This window comes from Neoarius graeffei, chromosome 5 (genome assembly GCF_027579695.1).
Source record: "Neoarius graeffei isolate fNeoGra1 chromosome 5, fNeoGra1.pri, whole genome shotgun sequence".
NCBI lineage: Eukaryota > Metazoa > Chordata > Actinopteri > Siluriformes > Ariidae > Neoarius > Neoarius graeffei.
The window spans coordinates 8,672,616-8,697,532 of record NC_083573.1 but is presented as its reverse complement, the minus strand read 5'-3'; the positions used below and the strand labels follow the sequence as shown (position 1 = coordinate 8,697,532).

Sequence of the window (24,917 nt, the reverse complement as noted above, 5' to 3'; positions counted from 1 at the left end):
ATCTCAGCTGTTTTCTCGAGATCACGGAATAGTTGTCTTGTTTTCTCGAGATCACGAAATAATTGCCTTGTTTTCTCGAGATCACAGAATAATTGCTTTGTTTTTTCGAGATCACGGAATAATTGCTTTGTTTTCTCGAGATCACGGAACTGTTTTGTTTTCTCGAGATCTCGAATTAGTTGTGTTGTTTCCTCGAGATCCTGAATTAAATTATGTCGTTATCTCGGGATAACAAGGTGAATAAAAAAAAAAAAAAAGATTATATGAAGGGCCTCTCGCGGCTTCCGTAGTTAACAAGTCAAATTTTCAAAATTATACAGTACCAGTCAAAAGTTTGGAAACGCCCTCTAATTCAGTGGTTTTTCATTATTTTAAAATTTTCTGAATTGTAGATTAATACTAAAGTCATCGACATTATGAAGAAATATATATGGAATTATTTGGTTAAAAAAAAAAAAAAGTGTTAATCAAACCAGAATATGTTTTATATTTTAGATTCTTCAAAGTTAGGCACCTTTTGCTTAGTTGACAGCTTTGCACATCTTGGCATTTTCTCAGTCAGCTTTACGAGGTAGTCACCTGGAATGGCTTTCAGTTTACAGCTGTGCCTCGTCGAGAGTTCATTTCTTGACCTCTTGATGTGTTTGAGACCATCAGTTGTGTTGTGAAGAGGTAGAGTTGGTATACAGTGAATGGCCCTATTTGAGGACTGTTCTAATCCATATTATGCCAAGAACTACTCAACTAAGTAAAGAAAAACGACAGTCCATCATCACTTTAAGAAATGAAGGTCAGTCAGTCTGAAACATTTCAAGAACTTTGAAAGTATCTCCAGGTGCGGTCACAAAGGCTACATCCACACGACAACAGCAACGAGATGTTATTAAAAAAAATATATATATCGCGTCCACATGGGCAACGGATCAGTAAAATATCAGGTCCATATGGCAACGCAACGCTTGCTGAAAACAATGCAATACACAAGCCAAACCTCTAGGGGCGCTGTAAGACGGTCCCTTCGGAGACACCAGAACAATAGAAGTAGTAAGGACGCATGCGCATAAACTATTATGCGCGAGACTTCATATTAGCCACAAAGTCAGGAAAATCTGTTCGTAAAATTACGTTATAATGACCAAATACAATGAAAAGTATTTTTCCAGTCTCACCTGTGAAAGGTAATCCCATGTGATCTCGTTTGGACGGTAAACCTGTTGGTACAGTTAAACGCAGCACATGAATGAGGCATCTTTATTCTCCGCTTTAACCCATCCAATATGGCGGCGAGGATGACGTATGATTCTACGCGGAAGGCGGCGTCTTTAATGGTCCGGAATAAATTGAATGCTACACGTTGATGGATTAATTTGTTCTTCTACGCCCTTTTTGAGGAATGTATTGTAGGACTTAAACCAACATCTGAAGAGGTGAGATCGCTCCTTTTTTCCCTATTTTTGCTGGCAGGATTGACCCTCACTCTCACTTTGCACCATTACACAATAAATATTCACAGTGAAAATATTTTGTAAGCACGTTTCATGAACCAAGTTATAGGATTTGTTGACAACTCGCATCGAGTTCGTTACACTTCTACCCGGCGTGAAGCACATGTGGTTGTGACGTCATCGTAAACAAATCCGTTCTACTCATCCAGACGACTTCGCAACGGCGCTGTTGCCAGATCTTTCCACTCTGGAACCCGTTCTCAAAAGATTGCGTTTTGGGGCACCCAAAACACCGGTGCCGTGTGGACGCCAGGCCAAAACAATAAACAATTTTATCGGATTCACCTGAATCCATTGCCATGTGGACAGGGCCAAAGACCATCAAACGTTATGATGAAACTGGCTCTCATCATGACCGCCCCAGGAAAGGAAGACCTAGGGTTTCCTCTGTTGCGCAGGATAAGTTCATCAGAGTTACCAGGCTCAGAAACTGCAAGTTAACAGCACCCCAGATAAGAGCCCACCTAAATGCTTCAGAGTTCAAGTAGCACGCACACATCTCAACTGTTCAGAGAAGACTACGTGAATCTGGAATTTATGGTCGAATTGCTGCAAAGAAGCCACTTCTAAGGAAGAACAACAAGAGGAAGAGAATAGCCTGGGCCAAGGAACGGACATTAGACCAGTGGAAATCTGTCCTTTGGTCTGAGGAGTCCAAATTTGAGATTTTTGGTTCCAATCGCCATGTCTTTGTAAGACGTAGAAAAGCTGAGCGGATGGTTCCTACATGTGTGGTTCCCACAGTGAAGTATGGAGGAGGAAGTGTGATGGTATGGGGGTGCTTTGCTGGTGCCACTGTTGGCGATTTATTCAAAATCGAAGGCACACTTAACCAGCATGGCTACCACAGCATTCTGCAGCGACATCAGGGCCTAATCTAGGAATTTGAAAATAGGGGACAGGTCCCTCACTAGTTGTAGAAACAGGGGACAGAAAATATTAACATGGGTAAAAATATCCCTCATTTGTTCCAGTTAGTGGGGACAGAAAGTAATAGACCCCTTCGCAGTAAACGTCATTCATACGTAAGCGGAAATTGCGTGCGCAGCCTGGACCCAAAAAAGACTCAGAAATGCCTAGTTGTTGTGTTGTCGGGTGTCAGAATCGTAGCAGCGATGGGGTTAAAATGTTCAGAATTCCAGCAGGATCTCACCCATTCCAAAAAAATCGCCGACGTCTATGGCTACAAGCCATTAAACGTGTAGACTGGGATGAAAGCACCATCAAAAATGCGCGGGTTTGCAGCGCCCACTTCATCACAGGTAAGATCAGGCTATTTATTAAATCTTTCTTTTTTATTCTTTCTAGTCTTCGTTTATTGATGTAGCAAAATACTTTGGTAACGTTTGTCTGGTTAGCTGGTCATAGTTACACAATGTAATGAATATTGTTAGCATGTTAACTTAGCTTTGCATGCAATTTTGTTTGTAGGAGAGCTCTCGCTTGACTCAAGCAGTCCAGATTTTGTGCCATCATTATTTGCGTAGCCCGAAAATCACAATTTTAAAGCAAGGATGGAAAGGTAAAATTGTGTGCCCTCACTCTAAATGCCAACTTACGTTGACTGCTCTAACCTAGCTCCCGTCCCGTTCAGTTTCATTTCTGCTCTCTGCCTCTCGCTTTTTACACAGCTCTGATTTCTCTTAGCTGCACTCTTTACACTATCATTCCTTTCATGCCATTCCCTCCTGCAAATTGCTGTTTAGTGTTGGGATTTGCTGTTGGAGCTAAAGCCACATTGCCATCACATCACTGGCATAATTTGATTAAAACAAAATGAATATGAACGTCCCATTGTTAATCAAGTTGTACATGCCCGCACATAACAATCATATGCGTCTAAAGACTTGTAGGCACGAAGTTTTTCGTGGGTGTACACTGAGGTCTGGTCAATAAGGTACGAGTATATATCTGGCCATTGTATACCAGGGAACTTACTAACATCGTCCGTCCACTCTTTAATTAAATGCGGATCCGGTAGGCGATGTCCACTTGTTAGAGTTAACTTATTTATGTAGCATTCTCGATCTTGTAACGACAATTGTTTTACATAATCTGACAGCTCATAATGCCGGTCTATGGGCAGCGCCATTGTTTCTGGGTCCAGGCTGCGCGTGCATCCTGGCAACGGTCGGTTTGTTTACAAACATGCGAAGGGGTCTATACATTGGTAGATATTTTCAAGAGTACATCTATAAACAGAACAGTTTTATTAATAAAACTAAATACATGTAACAAACATTCCTATCAGATGTTAATCTATATAATATGATAATTATGGCACTATACATATCCTTTAATACAGTGATATGAAAACCATATCAGCAAACACTTAGCCACAGTTTATAGTATTGCACAAACATTATGATCCGATCTGAACTTTAAAAATGTAAAGATTTTAGATCAAAAACTATATGAAGAATTATATACTGCAAAACCTTACAAATATGACTAGTTTTCTGTTATATGACTAGGTTACTGGTTTACAGGGATGAGAATGAGAAATTGTATTTTCAGCTGAAAATTTAATCGGGGGTCTGGGGGCCATCGGCCCCCAGCCAGGTCCAGGGCGGAGCCTGGTCGGGGGTCCAGGGGGCCGAAGGCCCCCGGAAGCTAATGAGTTTTATACATTTTAGACCACTAGAAATGGTCTCAGATTGCTCAGTTGAATAATATTTTCAGTCCAAAGAAGCTTGAGTTTTGGACACTAATAAACAAAAATAGTCTCAATAATGCTCAGCTAAAAAGAATTTTTAACTTCATGCTAGAATGAAAGGAATGATGAATATAAATTAAACACAAAGAATATTTGACATAATCCTGTAAATGTTTCAGTTACTTTATTAAAGATGCAGTTACCTCTTTTGCAGTGAACTTGTCTCAACAGAAACACAATTTCCCTGTTGAACAGTTCTCTCAGCTCCCAAAGTCACAATCACATATAACTAGCAACACTACTAAGTTTTCAACATATTTACAAAGTACCGTATTTTCTGGACTATAGAGCGCACCTGTATATAAGCCGCATCCGCTCTATTTTTAAAAATTTTTTTTAAAAAAGATATACAAGCCGCACCGGGCTATAAGCCGCAGATATCTATGTTGAAAAATTAGATATTTACTGCATGTACAGAACGATTTTGTACTGTAAATGTACATGTATGTACCTGAACAGATTCTTTCCGAACAGTGCCTTTTAACACGGCAGCAACTTTGCTGATTAAAACGGAACAGAACCAAGAGAAAATAACCGGGATTTATTTACCTTCATTTCTCCTGTGTTTGAAACCACAAGTCACTTTAATCATCTTCGCTGGATTTGAAAATAATTACCAGTTAGTAATTTGTCGTGCGTGTTCTATCTGCTAAAGATCTGCTAATTCTTCTTTGCATTGATTTTTCGTCTATCTTATTTTTGATTCTACTTCCGGTTAGAGCGCCCCTAGCGGTGGAAGAAAAATCCACAGAATAGCCGCACCTTTGTATAAGCCGCATGGTTCAAAACCTAGGAAAAAAGTAGCGGCTTATAGTCCAGAAAATACGGTACTTGTTCTTTTTCTAGGAATGCTTCATTGCAGAGATGTTTTTTTCCTTTTAGCAGCTAATCTGAATAAGCGATTTGTTTTCTTTTGTGATAATTTTCACCATTTTGAAGCTCTTATTCGCTGTTACATCCTCAATCTCCGGCCTCGTGGAGCGCCATGTTGAATGAGTAAGAAAGCGAAATGCGAAGAACCAATCAGAACGAAGCTTACATGTGACATTTTGGCCTTTCCTATCTATGCTCGTTTACCACTGGTCAAATCGCGATATTTCTCTCTCAACGGCCAATCAAATACAGTGTACGTTCTGAACTGCCGATGTAAACAGAGCCTTGTTCCCGATGGTTGACCGGGTCAACACATACCTAACCCCCCCTAAATATTTTCTCCTCGGATTTAGACGATTCACAAAAATGACCCCTGGGTTGATAAAATCCGTGGAATTCCGCAGATCCGCGGAAAATTCCCATCCCTGGTTTTACTATAAATCATGTGACGAGCCTATTTTTACCAATTTGACCACCAGTAGTATAATATTGCATATCAAATATGACTCGGTTAATATTACATCATTTGATATAGTCAAGTCTAAAATCCATGTAGTCTTGCCACTATTAATTAATAATATGAAAAATCTGACTTTTTTGAATAAAATCACTATCAAATATGTAAAAATGCTATCATATTTGTTTTGTTCAGACCACCTTTCATGAAAGTGAAAAACATTAAAACAATCTACCCATGTTTAAACTAGATTTTGACATAAATGACTGGAGATAATCTCAAAATTCAGACTTCCTAAAAAGTATATAATCTATCATTTACAATCTTACAGTACCTACAATTACACAAGAACAGATTAAATATATTTCATAATATTTTTGAATAAAACTTACATAATACCAAACATTATCAAACTAATTATATATTGGCATTAGGAAAATATCAAATTCAAACTTCAAAAACCATTATCAATCAGAATCAAATGACTTAGTATGTCTTCACACTGTCATATAATGACTCTAAGATCATATTTGTACACAAACATATATAAACTAAGCACCTTTACTATTTGAATATGATTAATAACGTAATACTCACTTCTGTGTCTTCGTTTTTGTTTCCTTTTTTCGTCCAAAGGTCTTTCAACGTGACCACGCGTTTTGACTTTATGTTTGGATGAGACAGAACGATATGCCATGTGCTTTTGGGTATTTTTAAAACACTTCACACGACTGGTTGAGATACACTCAGTGTGTTTACATGCACATAGAGAAAATCGAATTTCTGCCGTAGCTCGGCTGAAATCGAACCGAACTGGATTTCTCGTAATCGAGCTACGTGACCTAGATTATGTGATTGTAGCCGAGCTACTCAGTGCATGTAAACCCTAATCGAGCTACGTAGTCGAGCTACTTACTTCAGCACTGCCCCTTCCGGAAGCGACGAGACCACAAGCGGGAAACACAACAGCCTCGGTCGGCATGACAACAGTAGTAGTAGCGAGCAGCAGAAGAGGTCAGGAGGAACAAGGAGAACTTTGTTTATACTCTTGAATAGCTCTTCTTCATGACGACAACCGGAAGTGTACCAACACGATGGGGCGTGTAGCGCCACCTGTGGCTCGGGTGCACAATGTACCTCACACAATAGCTCGATTTCCTTGTGTGCATGTAGGATTGGATTTCTCTGGCACCCCTGCTGGGACCCTTAGCTCGATTACCGACAGTAGCTCGATTTGGATGTGCATGTAAACGCGCTGACTGTCTTCCGGTTCAGTGACCAATGATGTAATAGTTCACAAAACTGTTTTACCCGCTAAATAAACCATTCGGAATACTTCGGCCCTTTCCGATATTTTCCGATTGGTGTGTAAACAACGCTATATTTACCGCAGTGCTTGCTAGCTGGTGCTGACAAATTGATACGCACAAGATTCAGTAAAACGCGACTACACGCTCTCTACCTATAAATGCGCGACAAAATGAATAGATACGCGATATCACTCTCGTGCCCAAAAAGTGGATGTGTGACAGACAGATAAAAAAACGCGTATTATCGCGTATTACGCGCCCTAGATTAGGCTCTGGACATGCCATCCCATCTGGTTTGTGCTTAGTGGGCCCATCATTTGTCTTTCAACAGGACAATGACCCAAAACACATCTCTAGGCTATGTAAGGGCTATTTGACCAAGAAAGAGGGCGATGGAGTGCTTCGTCAGATGACGTGGCGTCCACAATCACCAGATCTAAACCCAATTGAGATGGTTTGGGATGAGTTGGACCGCAGAGTGAAGGCAAAGCAGCCAACGAGTGCTCAGCACCTCTGGGAACTCCTTCAAGACTGTCGGAAAACCATTTCGAGTGATTACCTCATGAAGCTGATTGAGAGAATGTCAAGAGTGTGCAAAGCTGTAATCAAAGCAAAAGGTGCCGACTTTGAAGAATCTAAAATCTAAATCATATTTTGGTTTGATTAACATTTTAAAGTTTGCTAAATGATTCCTTACATGTTGCTGCATAGTCTGGATGACTTCAGTATTCATTTACAATGTAGGGAAAAAAAAAAAAACATCGAATTTGAAGGTGTTTCCAAACTTTTGACTGGTTCTGTATGCTGAAATCATTTTTTATATTTATTTATATATATATATATATATATATATATATATATATATACACACACACACATTTATATATATATATATATATATATATATATATATATATATATATATATATATATATATATATATATATACACACACACACACACACATTTTATATATATATGACAGTGGTGGGCAAAAGTTTACATACCCCAACAGAATGTTTTGTTTCTTGGCTATTTCTAAGAGAAATTGAATGATAATACACAAAAACCTTTATTTCACTTGTGGTTAATGGTTGGCTGAAGCCATTTATTGTCAAGAAAATGTCAACTCTTTCTAAACCATTATGACAACAAAAAAACTACACAAATGACCCCGATCAAAAGTTTACATACCCCAATTCTTAATACTGTGTATTTCCCCCTTTAACATCAGTAACAGCTTGAAGACTTTTGTGATAGTTGTCAATGAGTCTCTTTATCTTTTCAGATGGTAAGGCTGCCCATTCTTCTTGGCAAAAAGCCTCCAGTTCCTGTAAAGTCTGGGGCCGTCTTGCATGGACTGCACGTTTGAGGTCTCCCCAGAGTGGCTCAATAATGTTGAGGTCAGGAGACTGAGATGGACACTCTAAGGTGGGGTTTACATTAGACCGTATCAGCGGATCATCAGATTAACGTTTTTAAAACGATTAGTGTGCACACAGCAACACCAATACACGGTTCGCCTGCACACAGCAACGCCAATACACGGATACGCTCGGCTCTGCAGGCATCCTGCGCTTCAAATCACTCCACCCTGAACAGCGAGTGCCCTCTGGAGGGTGCGCACTCCGGCCCTGCGCAGCTCACAGAGCACGCGAGTGAAGTGCACGAGCAGTGATTTGAGACTGAGCCGCTGTGTGTGTGATCTCGGTGCATGTCAGGCATGCGCGTCATTTACCACTTGCAAGTGGAAGGATGGCAAGCCTAAAGACAATCATAACTACACAATGGGCAGTATTTGCATCAGTATTTTCATACTTTTATACTCTTTAATGAAAGGTGATACAAGGCGGAAGTCCGCGCCGTTTTTCAGCAGTCGCGTCACATGACCAACGCCAGCGAATCAGGAAGGTGGATGTCACAGTGACGTTGTCCAATGACGACGCCAGCTAGAGCTCAGCACAGCGTATCCGCGTATTCTCAATGTTTACACAGCACCGGACCAGACACGATCTGGATTGAATACGTGGACCCTGGCGGATTCCCGTTTCCCGGCGTTTTAATGTAAACGGACAGTGCATCTGCGAAGAAAACGAGACAGATACGGTCTAATGTAAACTTGGCCCAAGACCTTCACTTTATGCTGTTGTAGCCACTGACAAGTTGATTTGGCCTTGTGTTTTGGATCACTGTCGTGCTGGAATGTCCAAGTTCGTCCTATGCGCAGCTTCCGGGCTGAGGCGTGTAGATTTTCCTCCAGTATTTTTTGATAAGTGACTGCATTCATCCTGCCATCAACTCTTACCAAATTTCCAGTGCCTTTGTAGCTCACACATCCCCAAAACATCAGAGATCCACCACCATGTTTCACTGTGGGAATGGTGTACTTTTCATCATAGGCCTTGTTGATTCCTCGCCAGATGTAGCGTTTAGTGTTGTGCCCGAAAAGTTCAATTTTGGTCTCATCACTCCACACAACTTTTTGCCAGAAGGTTTGGGGTGCGTCTCTGTGCAGTCTGGCATATCGTAGACGGGCTTCTTTGTGGCATTTGCGTAGAAGGGGCTTTCTTCTGGCAACTCTTCCATGCAGCCCATTTCTTCTCAAGAGTCTCCTAATTGTACTCTTTGAAACATCCACATCAACTTGTTTCAGAGAATCTCGAAGTTCACCAGATGTTATTTGGGGCTTCTTCTTTACATCACGCACAATTCTTCTAACAGTGGTGGGTGAAATTTTTCTTGGTCTACCTGAACGGGCTTTGGTGTCTCCAGAGCCCCTGACTTTCCACTTCTTGATTATTGTTTGAACAGTGCTGACTGACATTTTTAATTGCTTTGATATTTTCTTACATCCCTTCCCTGATTTATAAAGTTCAACTACCTTTTCACGCAGGTCCTTTGACAATTCCTTTGATTTTCCCATGGCTCAATCTCTGACGCGCAGCACTGGATGAGGGATAAAAGGTTCTCTCAAAAGTCCAGCAATTTACTGACTTTTATTTTCACCCACTAATTAGAAGAAAACAGATCACAGGTGAAGGTAGTTGCCTTTAATTGCCATTCAGTCCTGTTTATGTCAAATTGTGTACAGGTTTTCAGGCCAATTCACAGGGGTATGTAAACTTTTGATCAGGGTCATTTAGGGAGTTTTTGTTGTTTTCATGGTTTTCAAAGAGTAAACGCAGTAATGAATGCAATAAATAGCTTCAGCCAACCATTAACCACAAGTGAAATCAAGGTTTTTGTGTATTATCATTCAATTTCTCTTAGAAATAGGCAAGAAACGAAACATTCTGTTGGGGTATGTAAACTTTTGCTCACCACTGTATGTATGTATGTATATATTAGCTATCCTATTTTAAAAAGGGAGTTTTGCAAGAACGTCCAGGTTAGTGTGTGAGTGTTTTACCTGCAAGATGAGCACCAGAGATTCCACACTGACAGGAAAGCTCTAACAACTCTGCAAATCCCTCAGGTGTACATGCTAAGAGAGAAGGAGACACGATCAGGTGAGGATACTCTCTCGCCCAAAAGAGAGACATCGACATTCTTAAAACACTAGTTATAAAGACAAAAAAAGATTTTAGCATACTAATGTGAGAATCAGACTCCGCCTGGAGACACAGGTTCACGTGGACAGAGTGGGCGGGGCTTGGGCAGAGGTTTGGGAGGCGGGGTGTTGAGTCAGAGGCAGTCCAGACGTCAGATCGGTTCATTGCACAGCGAGAGACAGAGTCAAAACTGAAACCAAGCATGTACTGTAAGTACAAGACGAAGAAAAAAAAAAAAAAAAAAAAAGCTGTGCAAATATTACACAAAAAAAAAAAAAAAAACAAACAAAAAAAAAAAAAACACACCTGGCCACTGGGTGCACGACCCGATACGTAACTCCGTGGAGAAAAGGATGCAGACTTGAATTATTCGAGAGAACTAACAGGTCCTGAACTTTCGATTCGTTGCTACAGATGCTCGGCAGGCCGCGACACAACCAGACCGCACCGAGAGACGTCAGGGCAGGCAAATTCTGATCTGTGGGAAGAAAGAGGCACAGTGAAGTTGAGGTTTAATCAGAGACGGTACGAGTAGAGACAAGGCATTGTTTAGAACAGGGCTTTTCAAAGTGTGGGGTGCGCCTCCCCTAGGGGGCACCAGAGTTCTTCGGGGGGGACGCAACGTGAGGAAAAATAAACCAGAATAACACTACGTTCACACTGCACGCTGAAGTGACTCAAATCCGATTTTTTCGCCCATATGTGACCTGTATCCGATCTTTTATTGACAATATGAACGACACAGATCCGATTTTTTCAAATCCGACCCAGGCCGTTTGGATACGTGGTCCTAATTCCGATTCCTATCCGATCTTTTCATATGCGACTTCAGTCTGAACCGCCAGGTCGCATTCATCCGACTTACACGTCATCAACAAGCCACAAACGTCACTATTCTGCGCTGAAGTAGGCGGCGGGTCTCTCAAAAAAAGTTACAACAACATGGCTTTGATGTTCCTTTGAACGGAGGTTGCAGTCACTACCCCGCAGAACGCCTGAGCCAAAACCCTTGCCCTCTTCCTTCTCAACCTCCTCCTTAACATCAGGCTATTGTGCATGTTCTGGCTCCGTCGCAACAACAACTGCATCATCGCATCAACTCCATGCTGGCTACTGTCATACACAGGAAACTTTAGGTTACTTCCGTAAACACTGGCCATGCTCACTGCGTGTGACGTCGTCGTATCCTGCAATGCGCATGCGGAACACTTTTAGGTCGCTTTTCGTTCATACTGAGGATCACATACAAGTCGCATATATTTGTTAATGTGAACGACCTCACAAAAAAAATCGGATTTCACAAAAAAATCGGAATTGAGCATTAAGCCTTGCAGTGTGAACGCAGTGCAAGTTACTATTGCGGACATTTAGCGAACTTCAGCTAGCCTTTGCCAGAGACAAAACGGATCGATTTTTAGTACCTAAAGCTACAGTGAGTGAGGAGACAGAGTCTGGGCCAAGCAAAAAAAGAAGGAAGTATGACCACGATTATTTAAAGTTTGGATTTTCATGGACTGGATCTGAAGATGCTCCACTGCCACAGTGTGTTGTCTGCCAAGAGGTGCTAGCTAACGATGCTATGAGATGTTTAAAATGTGTAAAACAAGATGTTTTAAAAAAAAAAAAAGCACAGATGTTTAAAATGTGCAAAAAAAAAAAAGATGTTTTAAAAAAGCTCATGTTTTAAATGTGTACAAAAAGATGTCTTCAAAAAGCACAGATGTTTGAAATGTGTAAAAGAGAAAAATAAAAATGTGTACAACAACCATTTTTTAAAAATACGAATGGAACATTAAGGCCGAATCCCATTTCACCCCTTGGACATACCCCTTGGCCCTTCCCCTCCATTTGCGCGTTCACGTGAAGGGGTAGGGGTATCCCAATCCCAGTTAACACGGAGGGGTAGGGGAAGGGGTAGGGCTTCTGTACCCCTCCAAACGGAGATTTTCCTGGAGCTGACTCCGAACGAAGGGGTTTGAATGATTTCCCACAATGCCATGCGGATTTCAGCGAGATTTCATGCGGATTTCAGAAAGATGGCGGTTCCCGCGGCGAAAGATTGTCATAAATGTATTTTCTCCATTATTTATATGTTTTAAGTTGTTATCCAGAGGAAACACGCCGCTTGATTCGCTTTCGAGCTGAGAATGAGCAGCGATTTCTGAAATCCAAGCTACTGCTAAAAAGCTTTGGGAGTGAGTATTGTTTTCGGTTGCTTGACTGCGTACGTTTTGTTCTGTTATTCTCGCTTTTATTGTTTACATGAGTGTTCTGACACCTCATTCTGTCGGATGTGGTGCACGAAGCGCCAAAGATATCCCATTCAGTGGTGTTAGTTAACAAATCACACCCTGCCAGCAGAGATTTCTGGTTCTGCCTCTGGCTCTGACTGTAGCGGCTGGTCGCAGCCAGTGACGCATTTGGTCGCGTTTTGCTAACGTAAACGCTGACGGAGGTACGCGATGACGTATGCGATCGTTGAAGGGCTATCCCAATACGTAGTGGTTGAATTTCAAGCCCTATCCCTTGTAGCTCAGTTTCAAGGGGAAGGGCCAAGAGGAAGGGGGAGGGGAAGGGGGAGGGGTAGAAATTAGAATTGGGATTGGGCCTAAGTATAGCAACAACAAAAATTGTAAGGGGGGGGGCGCTGTTGTTTATTTGCTCTCTGACGGGGGGCTGACTCTCCCACACTTTGAAAACCCCTGGTTTAGAATATCTATATACAGCGCCTTGCAGAAGTAATAAATATTTTATAGGTCTCCTCTTTCAAGTACGCAAGAGCCCGATCCGATCCTGCGTTACTGAAAATAAGTGCCTGGGAACGTTGCCATGATGACCACCAAGCCAAGATTTTTCACTTTAACCTGAACTATCTTGGGGAGGAGGAGGAGGTTTACATGGAAGACGGAAAACAATTACATAACCGGGGTGGAGGGGGGGGGGGGAACCAGCTCACCAGCTCGAGACTTGTTACCCAGCAGGAAGAATCCATCACTTCCGAGACTTCCTTCTAGCGGAATCACGTGTCTTGCAGTGCTGAGCTCATACAGCACTATGACCAGTCCGTGCAAAGGAGCCAAAGGTGGACCAATCAGTTCCACGTAGACGCTGTCTCCGAAGACTCCGCCCACTTCGTTAATGACTAGCTCTTTAGGGGGACGAGGACAATCGTTGTCCTTCATCGGTGTGGGAGACGAGACCTAAGAGAACAAAGTGATATAGCAAAGAAAAAAAAAAGGCACACTGGAGCTGGCAAAATATACGATGTAAATCATCGTTTCCCATAATAGCACACAAACGATCAATTTCTTGAAGTTTTTTTTTTAACTGAAGAGGAATTGACTTTTGTACGCTTGCTATTTACAACAACAAGTGTCTTGATTTCTGAAATCTGAGATTAGGTACACAATCGTGAAGAGCAGCAGGTATAGACCTCACTGAAATTTCTTATTTACGCTCACTGTTGTTGCTCAGCCAACCAGAAATGAAGACCTCGTCTTCACGCGAAAAAAAAAAAAGCAGATTATCTTGAAGAGAAGTGGCCACTTAAGACGTAGACGACGTGATCTCACGTTAAAAAGTATTAGAGCACAGAAAATGGTGACTCAAACAGGAAGCAACCTTACCCTGAAGGAGTTCAGGTCGAGTCGGTTTAGTCCACATCGGCTAAGACTCACGTCTCCTTCCTGTGCCGCGGTGTCTTCCAGCAGGGGGAGCTGTCCTGGTGTCAGAGCTTTAATGAGATCCGCCCAATCTCTGTCTGAACTCCGGGATCGGTACACCATGCCATCCAGGAGCCCATTCCTGGGAACAATAACATTCTCGACAGAGGGTGGATACGTCGAGCGGTATATCGCTATGGCGTCTGGGCCGTTTTGGATGGTATTTGCTGGTAGGGCAACCTGCGGATTGAGCTTTTCGCTGCCGATCTGCAACAGTGAGAAAGAAAGGACAAGATCACAGACTTCGTCTTCCAACAGAGACGCCAGACAGACATCACAACTCGACTGACTCACCAGGAAGTAGCCGTGATTATCTGTGTAGTGTCCGTGGAGCTCAATTTCACGGTAAATTTTCCCGTTGTTGCCGTTGATCAGCAGCACCCAGATGCCACTGAGTGAAGTCCGGTGGCCTGATGGATGCCAGAGTTCCACAAACTCCTCATCTTCCGCTGAACCCGGGGAGTCCACATTCACCTCGCTGATCAGGAAGTCGCCATCGATACCCGACCACGGCTCGAAAGGTTCCTCTGTCGCGTTAACGGCTGCGATAAGAAAAATATTTTAACTTGACTGGCAGATGCCATGGTTTTTCTGGCAACTCCTGGCTTGTGTGATATGTAAGGAATGAAACACTCGGGGGTGTGCTATTATGGGATAATAATCAACGATGTAATGGTGTGATGTGGCCCAACCAAAGCAAAGGCACCGTTACCAACCCAATAACAGCGTTTTATTCTTCTTATGCCACAAAAAGTGGAATTTTTAATCCCGCGTCATTACAGTTAATGCTGCTATAGAAAGTCTACACCTTCTGACCAATCAGAATCAAGCATCGTGGTAGAAGGCCATACAAGCAACAAGTCAAACAAATCAAATGTCTTGCTGCGAAAAATACTCTTTCAAGAAATACTTTGTCTATCGCCAGTGATGACCTTCCCCACCAGCTGGCGTAGGAAAGATTAGCAAAACATAAACGCAGGGTTTAGATTGCAAAGGTTAGAGGAGACCATACCAGTGCTGTAAGGGCAGGTGTTATACCAGCGGCAGTGGCTGGACTCGCTCGGTCTCTGTATCTGATGCTGAAATACGCCGGGATCTCTCGCCCAGTGAGCCGTACCACACCGGGTGACGTAAGAATCGACTTCTGAAAACCTGCAAATCATGAAACGAATCAGAACTCATTTTCTAATGGAACTATTTGTTTCCTGACCTGGCTGGAAAAATTACCTGCTGTTGAGCTCGAAGGCTTTCCTGCCTGGGATGAGAGTCTCGGTGAGAACGGTGCTTGGGGTGTTTGCAAGTCCGCTGCAGACAAAGGCATCAAATGGCTGAAGTTGTTTGAGTGGGCTGCCCTTTTGGAAATCTTCGACCTTCCCCTGGTACACTGCCAACGCCCAGCCGTCTAAATCTAAAAGGTTAAACATCAAGTAATGACTTACCCAAATAATCAATACCCAGTAGAAACATACCGTTTTATTTGAGCGATAGGACACCTTTAGATATTACCCGACAAAGCAGTCGTGGTCAAATTGACCGAGACAGTCCCAGATTCGCTGGCCTGAAACCCTACACTGGTCTTCACGGTGTCGGTTTGGACGTTATACACCACCACTGTCATCGGCCCTCTTTCTGTCCCAACGCTGATCTCGACAGGTCCAGTCAGTGCCCCTCCACTCAACTGGATCTTGTTAATCCATAGATGTCCGGGGTTTGACGGCGGGCAGATATTGGGCCGTCCAGGGGTGGGCACGGCGTTTTGGAAGCTGTAGTAATCATCAGAAAGCCAACACCTCTGGATGGACTCGTCTCCCTCTAAAAATTGATCATCCTCAACATATGGTAAAGAACCTGGCGTGAGGACTCGGGACAACGTCCCGGCGGTGCTGGTTGCCCGGCGAGACGTATAAACTACGGCATCAAGCAGCCCAATAGCAGAAACATTGCCGTTCTCGGCTACAGGAACCCAGGATGGGCCGTACAGGGCGATCGCATCAGGGCCGTTCTGGATGGAGTTTGGTGGAAGTTGGATGGCCGGCGATGGCTTGAGCTCAGCCGAGCCAATGAGGAAGAATCCTCGTTCGTCCGTGCTGTGCCTGCTCAGGTCCACGATGCGGTACGCCACATTGCCATTGCCATTATAGAAAACGAGGGTGTAGCCATCCAGAGAGGTGGAGCCACCGCTAAGAGAGAACAACTCGACAAATTCTTTGGTGTCAAATCTGGGATTATCACAATTCACTTCGCTGATTATCAAACATGAACGTACTGCTGATAAACCCAATAGCAACACTCCAGCTGTCACACTCAAGCACATGGTGGCCAAAAGAATCCCAGCAGTCGAGATGAAACAGGAAGTCAAGACGGCCTAGAGATAGAGCGGAAACACCAGTGAGATCTGAGGAGCATACGGAATATTTTCTTGAGACAAACCCTTACTTGTTGACATGCACATTATATTCCTTACTTCATGGTCATGTGAGGTGACGCAACTTAATAACGCTTTAACTATAGAGGCAATCTTGCGTATGGTGGAGGAGTAACTCCCTTTTGCATGGGACTATTGATTATTTTACGAAAAACAGCAATTCCCCCAAGAGTTTTATTCCTAACTTCAAGTATGACACAACAATAGTTTACTTTCAAAATAATAACGCGACATTGAAACTCGGGAAGAAAGTCCCCATCTGTTCGATAATACTCGTTCACGAGGGTCCTTTAAAGTAAAAAGTCCTTCACACCTACAAATGACTGCCAAAAGCGTCCCCCCTTTATCACCAACTCACAATGGTGTGTGTCGAATGGATTTTGTATTTATTAAAGAATGAAAGATTGTACTTTTTATCGATTTATAGTTACATTTCATGTTGCTGAATGTCAGTGAGATGAAGCGAGATAATTCTCAGCAAGATGATTCTCGAGTACTTTGTGAATTTATGTGAAGGCAAACAGAATACTTGTTGAAAATCACTGTTTTTAATCGCAATTATTCAAGAGTTACATCAATACAGCGCCAACAAAACTACAGTGGTGCTTGAAAGTTTGTGAACCCTTTAGAATTTTCTCTATTCCTGCATAAATATGACCTAAAACAACATCAGATTTTCACACAAAAGTCCTAAAAGTAGATAAAGAGAACCCAGTTAAACAAATGAGACAAAAATATTATACTCGGTCATTTATTTATTTATTGAGGAAAATGATCCAATATTACGTATCTGTGAGTGACAAAAGTATGTGAACCTTTGCTTTCAGTATCTGGTGTGACCCCCTTGTGCAGCAATAACTGCAACTAAACGTTTGCGGTAACTGTTGATCAGTCCTGCACACCGGCTTGGAGGAATTTTAGCCCGTTCCTCCGTACAGAACAGCTTCAACTCTGGGATGTTGGTGGGTTTCCTCACATGAACTGCTCGCTTTAGGTCCTTCCACAACATTTTGATTGGATTAAGGTCAGGACTTTGACTTGGCCATTCCAAAACATTAACTTCATTCTTCTTTAACCATTCTTTGGTAGAACGACTTGTGTGCTTGGGGTCGTTGTCTTGCTGCATGACCCACCTTCTCTTGAGATTCAGTTCATGAACGGATGTCCTGACATTTTTCTTTAAAAATCGCTGGTATAATTCAGAATTAATTGTTCCATCAATGATGGCAAGCCGTCCTGGCCCAGATGCAGCAAAACAGGCCCAAACCATGATACTACCACCACCATGTTTCACAGATGGGATTTGGTTCTTATGCTGTAATGTAGTGTTTTCCTTTCTCCAAACATAACGCTTCTCATTTAAATCAAAAAGTTCTATTTTGGTCTCATCCGTCCACAAAACATTTTTCCAAATCGCCTTCTGGCTTGTCCACGTGATCTTTAGCAAACTGCAGACGAGCAGCAACGTTCTTTTTGGAGAGCAGTGGCTTTCTCCTTGCAACCCTGCCATGCACTCCATTGTTGTTCAGTGTTCTCCTGATGGTGGACTCATGAACATTAACATTAGCCAATGTGAGAGAGGCCTTCAGTTGCTTAGAAGTTACCCTGGGGTCCTTTGTGACCTCACCGACTATTACACGCCTTGCTCTTGGAGTGATCTTTGTTGGTCGGCCACTCCTGGGGAGGGTCACGATGGTCTTGAATTTCCTCCATTTGTACACAATCTGTCTGACTCTGGATTGGTGGAGTCCAAACTCTTTAGAGATGGTTTTGTAACCTTTTCCAGCCTGATGAGCATCAACAACACTTTTTCCGAGGTCCTCAGAAATCTCCTTTGCTTGTGCCATGATACACTTCCACAAACGTGTTGTGAAGATCAGACTTTGATAGATCCCTGTTCTTTAAATAAAACAGGGTGCCCACTCACACCTGATTGTCATCCCATTGATTGAAAACACCTGACTCTAATTTCACCTTCAAATTAACTGCTAATCCTAGAGGTTCACATACTTTTGCCACTCACAGATATGTAATATTGGATCATTTCCCTCAGTAAATAAATGACCGAGTATAATATTTTTGTCTCATTTGTTTAACTGGGTTCTCTTTATCTACTTTTAGGACTTGTGTGAAAATCTGATGTTGTTTTAGGTCATATTTATGCAGAAATATAGAAAATCCTAAATGGTTCACAAACTTTCAAGCACCGCTGTAGTTCAATCCTCTCAGTGATCCGACCGGGTTACTGTTTACGAACGAAATTCTGGAGAAGCCGAGTACAGCAGATGCGTGTGTAAAAATAACCACGTCGTAATACGTAATTATAGATTAATAGACTCTTAGAAATCAGAGAAATGGCGCTCCAATACCTCAATAAAAATATCCGTGGTGAATCTTCATTTCATTCATTCAGGACATTCACCGTATTTTTCTTTTATATGGTTCGCATTAACCATCACAATCGTCGCAAAATATTTCGGAGGAATTTTACGACGGCGCCGAACTCACAACGTGATCATGTCCGACTCGTTTTCTTGAAATTAATTTATCCTTCAAGTTTTACTGGATTAATCAAGATTTAACTTTAATTCCTGCAGAAGCTCTGGATTTGGGTGAGTCTAACTCTTAAAACTGCAAATCAAGTAACAGGTTAGAACAACACGCACACCATTACGGGGCTTGGGATAGTTTTTGTTTATTGTTACAGTTAAAGTCTGAGTTTTATTGAAAAATTATAAATCATTCAAGTATAATGATTATCATAACTATACCTGCTTTTTGATAAACTGTTTTAACCACATAGTAAATACACAGTGATAAAAAGGTCATGGTCAGGACGAGTGGAAAACCCTACTATTTGTCCAATCGGACAAGCAGCAAAACATTAACGTTGATCCCGAACATGATGCCTTTTATTTCATTTTGATGTCTTTCAGCGGAGGTGATGCCCAACATTTGTTCAACTTCTTTCTCTCCCTCTCCCACTTTGAACCTCAAAGTCGAGAATTTTATAGAAATTGAATTTAAAAAAAAAAATTATTGCTCAAGTTCAGTTTTTATGGATTTCAGAACTCCAAAACTGGATCATCGGTGCATGGAAACTTTTCCCATCTCTTATTACAGAAAGCAGAAAAAAACATGATCAACTGCGAGCTACTGCTCACTTACGTATCCCCCTGTCGCTCTCGCTTATATCAGAATGCAAGCAATCGAAGGAACAGGACACTTCTTATGAATGTTGACTTCAACAAATAATTAATTTGTAATTATAATTAACCCTGAAACAAGTAAGTAGGGCGGCACGGTGGGTGTAGTGGTTAGCGCTGTCGCCTCACAGCAAGAAGGTCTGGGTTCGAGCCCCGTGGCCGGAGAGGGCCTTTCTGTGCGGAGTTTGCATGTTGTCCACGTGGGTTTCCTCCGGGTGCTCCGGTTTCCCCCACAGTCCAAAAGACATGCAGGTTAGGTTAACTGGTGACTCTAATGCCACTACAAACGCGGCTGAGTCGGGCTGAGCCGTGCCGTGCTGAGTTGGGCTGAGTCGAGCTGAGCGGGGCTGTTGGAGTTGCATTTCGACTACAACCGCGCTGAACCGTGCTGGCTGGAAGTGGGTGGACACATTGGGTGGAGTTAGCGAAAGTGGGTGGACGTCACGTGATGTCGTTAAGCGGCGCAAACAGTGACATCAGTGATCTTTTAAGCGGCAGTCTCACGACCCGGATAGTAAACAATAAACATGGAGGACATGGAGTCGTTAGTGTTGCTGGTCTTGGTGCTGTAGCGTGTTGTCACCGACAACGCGGACAGATACTGGCAAGAGCGCATAGATGAGGCGAGGCGCATAAGGCTTCAGAAATTCTCGTAATCTGTAATTCTTCTTCTTCCGGGTTTGCGGTGTTTACAGATCCCAGCGTGCTCGAGGGGCGTGTGTGGGCATGTGAGGACACTCCTCCTCACCAATCAGTGCACAGGGGAGTGTCTGCTCACGCCCCCAGCCTCACTCAGCTCGGTTTGGCTCGCTTCAGCCCCACTCCAAAACCGTGCGAGTTTTGGGTGCTAAGCAGGGCTGAAGCGAGCTGAGTCGTGCTGTTCTGAGGTAGTCGAAACGCGAGCTGTGTCGGGCTGAAGTGAGCTGAAAAAGGGTAGTGGAAAAGGGCCATAAATTGAGCGTAGGTGTGAATGTGAGTGTGAATGGTTGTCTGTGTCTATGTGTCAGCCCTGTGATGACCTGGCGACTTGTCCAGGGTGTACCCCGCCTTTCGCCCGTAGTCAGCTGGGATAGGCTCCAGCTTGCCTGCGACCCTGTAGAACAGGATAAAGCGGCTACAGATAATGAGATGAGATATCAATTAGACCTTGCTCTTTTCACGGATCTAATTTGTTTTCTGGTAGACCTTGTCAGGTTTTTGCTATAAGCATTCAAAATACAGACAACGCGACAAGCTTTTTTCCATTTTTAGGGGCCTATATATGAGACAAGTATAATTTTTGTCACAGATATAACATGTTTTCCTGATCGTACTATAACATGTCTCATATATTAAAAAGAATCAGACATCTGGTGTCATTAAATCTGGAGATATAGAGAGCCAAAAGGGCTACCATGGACAAATGCGCATTCCAGGAAGCCATATTTGGTATGCCATAAATCTGCAAATAAGTCACATACAAAAGCTCTCCTTCTGTGTACAGAGCCTTATTGTATCAGAGAATCATGTGTGAAAATTTGAACCATTTAGTGTGAACAGTTCAAAAGTTATTAGCCATCAAACTATGGATGTTTGATTGTAACACGTTTTTATGCTAAATATGGGGCCACGCCCCCTTTTTGAAGGCTTAATATCTCCGAAACTAGTGGAGATATTGGCCTAAAATTTTGCACAGCAGTTATTAGTAACAAGGACATTAAAATGAAAAAAAAAAATACATGAACAAAATCTAAGATGGTCAGTTGGGAACTTTCTCTAAAACCTGGTGATTTGGCACGGAATTACTCTTCCATGAATGTGACATTTTTAAAATGGATTTATGATTAGCCTGAGATTATGTGGAGCTCATCCCTGTCCATGAGTCATTACTATCGAAACGATAACATCTCAGAACAAGGAGACCGAAATGAATTTGTCGAAGCCAGAACTCAGAGCTGCTCAGAAGAACAGAAAATCAAATCGACGGCTTTTGACCAATCAGATTTGAGTATTTTGACACTACTTGAAGAGATCGGATGACTGACTTATTCATGCAAACTGAAGTTTTCCTTTAACAACTCAAAAGACATGTAAATGTAATGATTACTTCGACAAATCAGCCTTTTTTTTTAAGTCACCGGGTTAGAGAACACGTTTAAGAAAAGGATACGAAACATTTTGATAGATGTAGCTTTACAAGTCTTGTAAATTTGTCTCATTTAAGTTGATTATTATATTTCCTAAATATAAATACGAAATACAGAGTTATCAACTTTGACTGGATCACCATCAGACCGCACAGAACTTGATCAGGCAAATGAATGCTTCGAGTCAACGTTCCGCTATACTTGAAATAACGTAGTTCCATTTAAAAGAAAAATGATTCAAAAGAGAGAAAGAATTAGCACCCTGGTATAACGATTACACTCGCACCGTAAAACAGACCACTCGAAAATTAGAACACAAATGACGTCAAACAAAATTGGTAGGATTTCAATTAACCTGGAAGGAGAGCCTCCTGAAGTATCGAAAAGCTCTTCGTGCTGCTTGATCAACACATCTATCCAACTTAATAGAGGACAACAAAAATAATCCTCGATTCTTATTTACTGTCGCACAATCAACAAGGAAAAAGACCATGACAGACACATGCGCACACGCAATATGTAGTAGCAACGACTTCATGAATTTTTCAATGACAAAAATATCCGACAACTAATTTGAGGCCAGAACTGTACCTAAAACCTTGAAACTTGCAGTAATCAAACCCCTGATTAAAAAACCTGACCTCGACCTCTGTCCAATTATAGGCCAATATCAAGCCTCCCCTTTATCTCCAAGATCTTAGAAAAAGCTGTTTTGCTCGTATCTACAGAGGAATAACATCCATGAAATGGATCAGTCAGGATTTAGACCTCATCATAGCATTGAGAAAGCATTGGTTAAAGTAGTAAATGACCTACTATTGGCCTCTGATCGGGGCTGTGTCTCGCTGCTTGTGCTGTTTGACTTGGACACCACTGAATATACCATTCTCCTTGATAGACTAGAAAACGTTGTGGGAGTTAAGGGAACGACCCTCTCCTGGCTCAGGTCTTATTTCACCGATTGTTATCAGTATTTGGATGCAAATGGTGACTTTTCTATGCATGCTAAGGTAAAATTTGGTGTTCCACAAGATTCTGTCTTAGGCTACATTCACACGACAACGAGATGTTATTTAAAAATATATCGTGTCCAAATGGGCAACGATCAGTAAAATATCAGGTCCATATGGCAACGCAACGCTTGCTGAAAATGATGCAATACACATGCCACACCTCTAGGGGCGCTGTAAGACGGTCCCTTCGGAGACACCAGAACAATAGAAGTAGTAAGGACGCATGCGCATAAACTATTATGCGCGAGACTTCACATTAGCCACAAAGTCAGAAAAATCTGTTCGTAAAATTACATTATAATGACCAAATACAATGAAAAGTATTTTTCCAGTCTCACCTGTGAAAGGTAATCCCATGTGATCTCATTTGGACAGCAAACCTGTTGTACAGTTAAACGCAGCTAATCTTTATTCTCCGCTTTGACCTATCCAATATGGCGGCGAGGATGACGTATGATTCTACGCGGAAGGCAGCGTCTTTAATGGTCCGGAAAAAATTGAATGCTACACGTTGATGGATTAATTTGTTGTTTCTCACCTGTGAAAGGTAATCCCATGTGATCTCGTTTGGACGGTAAACCTGTTGGTACAGTTAAACGCAGCACATGAATCTTTATTCTCCGCTTTGACCCATCCAATATGGCGGCGAGGATGACGTATGATTCTACGCGGAAGGCGGCATCTTTAATGGTCCGGAATAAATTGAATGCTACACGCTGATGGATTAATTTGTTGTTCTACGCCCTTTTTGAGGAATGTACTGTAGGACTTAAACCAACATCTGAAGAGGTGAGATCGCTCCTTTTTTTCCCTATTTTTGCTGGCGGGATTGACTCTGCCCTAAGGGCAGAGTGTCTCTCTCTCTCTCACTTTGCACCATTACACAAATATTCACAGTGAAAATATTTTGTAAGCGCGTTTCATGAACCAAGTTATAGGATTTGTTGACAACTCGCATCGAGTTCGTTACACTTCTACCCGGCGTGAAGCACTGACAGTCATGTGGTTGTGACATCATTGTAAACAAATCCGTTCTACTCATCCAGACGACTTCACAACGGCAACGTTGCCAGATCTTTCCAGTCTGGAACCCGTTCTCAAAAGATTGCGTTTTGGGCACCCAAAACGCCGGTGCCGTGTGGACGCCAGGCCGAAACGATAAACAATTGTATCGGATTCACTTGAATCCGTTGCCGTGTGGACAGGGCCTCAGAAGCATGGTATTATTAGGTTCTATTGTTATGCTGATGACACAGCTGTACGTTTCTGCAAAGCCAGATAAGAGACACCAGCTTAATAAAACTGAGGAATGTGTAATAGGGTAGTCACACTAGAGGCGGAATGAAAATTCTTCGTATATTCCAGGATATTCTAAGTGCATTCGATAAACTCTGACTGCATTCCAAACATTCGGGCCCATTCTTGTGGCCGGCCCGAATGTTTTGCTCATGAACAAAACATTCGAGGTGCATTCGAAGAGGAGAAATATCAAACGGCATTCCAAGTGTATTCTAAATATTCTTACGGCATTCCAACAGCATTCGAAACATTCTGATCGCGTTTGAATGGCAAGCCACTTCAAATCCATTTGCCAGAATGTCCCGAATGAGCCGGAATGCTGTCGGAATGAAATTTCTTCGTATATTCCGGGATATTTGAAGTACATTCTCAGTATTCGAGCTGCATTCTACCAAATCGCAGTGACATACTTCCGGTTAACACGAGACGCACATGCGCGCCGTCGTGAGGTCAGTACAACGTTGGACGCCGTGGAGTTCAGAGCTGTCTTGTGGTCTTCCTTCTAGAGCTGTGTTTTTTGGATTAAATTCGGTTTTATACAGGTAATTAATATTTATGGATCTATTATATTCCTTTTCTTATAGTTTCTATGATTTTTTTTTTCTTTTAGAAATTTACGACTTCATGTTTTGGGAGTTGTTTTATTACTGTTAGTCACATGGACTCGTATAACTTCACGAGAACTTTCATACCTCAGTTGGTGTAAAGCCTAAC

The 24,917-nt window shown here is 42.3% G+C and overlaps 1 protein-coding gene across 1 annotated transcript in view; it reads right to left on the bottom strand.

Moving 5' to 3' along the window:
• Positions 1-24,917, bottom strand: part of si:ch211-183d21.1 (uncharacterized) — a 49,790-nt gene that overhangs the window by 5,316 nt on the left and 19,557 nt on the right. The window contains exons 2-10 of the mRNA XM_060920387.1: positions 15,641-16,499; positions 15,362-15,542; positions 15,147-15,286; positions 14,429-14,676; positions 14,039-14,341; positions 13,369-13,612; positions 10,719-10,890; positions 10,454-10,602; positions 10,271-10,345 (exon numbers count right to left, since the gene is read on the bottom strand). Coding sequence (XP_060776370.1) covers positions 10,271-10,345; positions 10,454-10,602; positions 10,719-10,890; positions 13,369-13,612; positions 14,039-14,341; positions 14,429-14,676; positions 15,147-15,286; positions 15,362-15,542; positions 15,641-16,448 — 2,320 coding nt within the window. The 5' untranslated portion in view covers positions 16,449-16,499. The remainder of the gene's footprint in view (positions 1-10,270; positions 10,346-10,453; positions 10,603-10,718; positions 10,891-13,368; positions 13,613-14,038; positions 14,342-14,428; positions 14,677-15,146; positions 15,287-15,361; positions 15,543-15,640; positions 16,500-24,917) is intronic.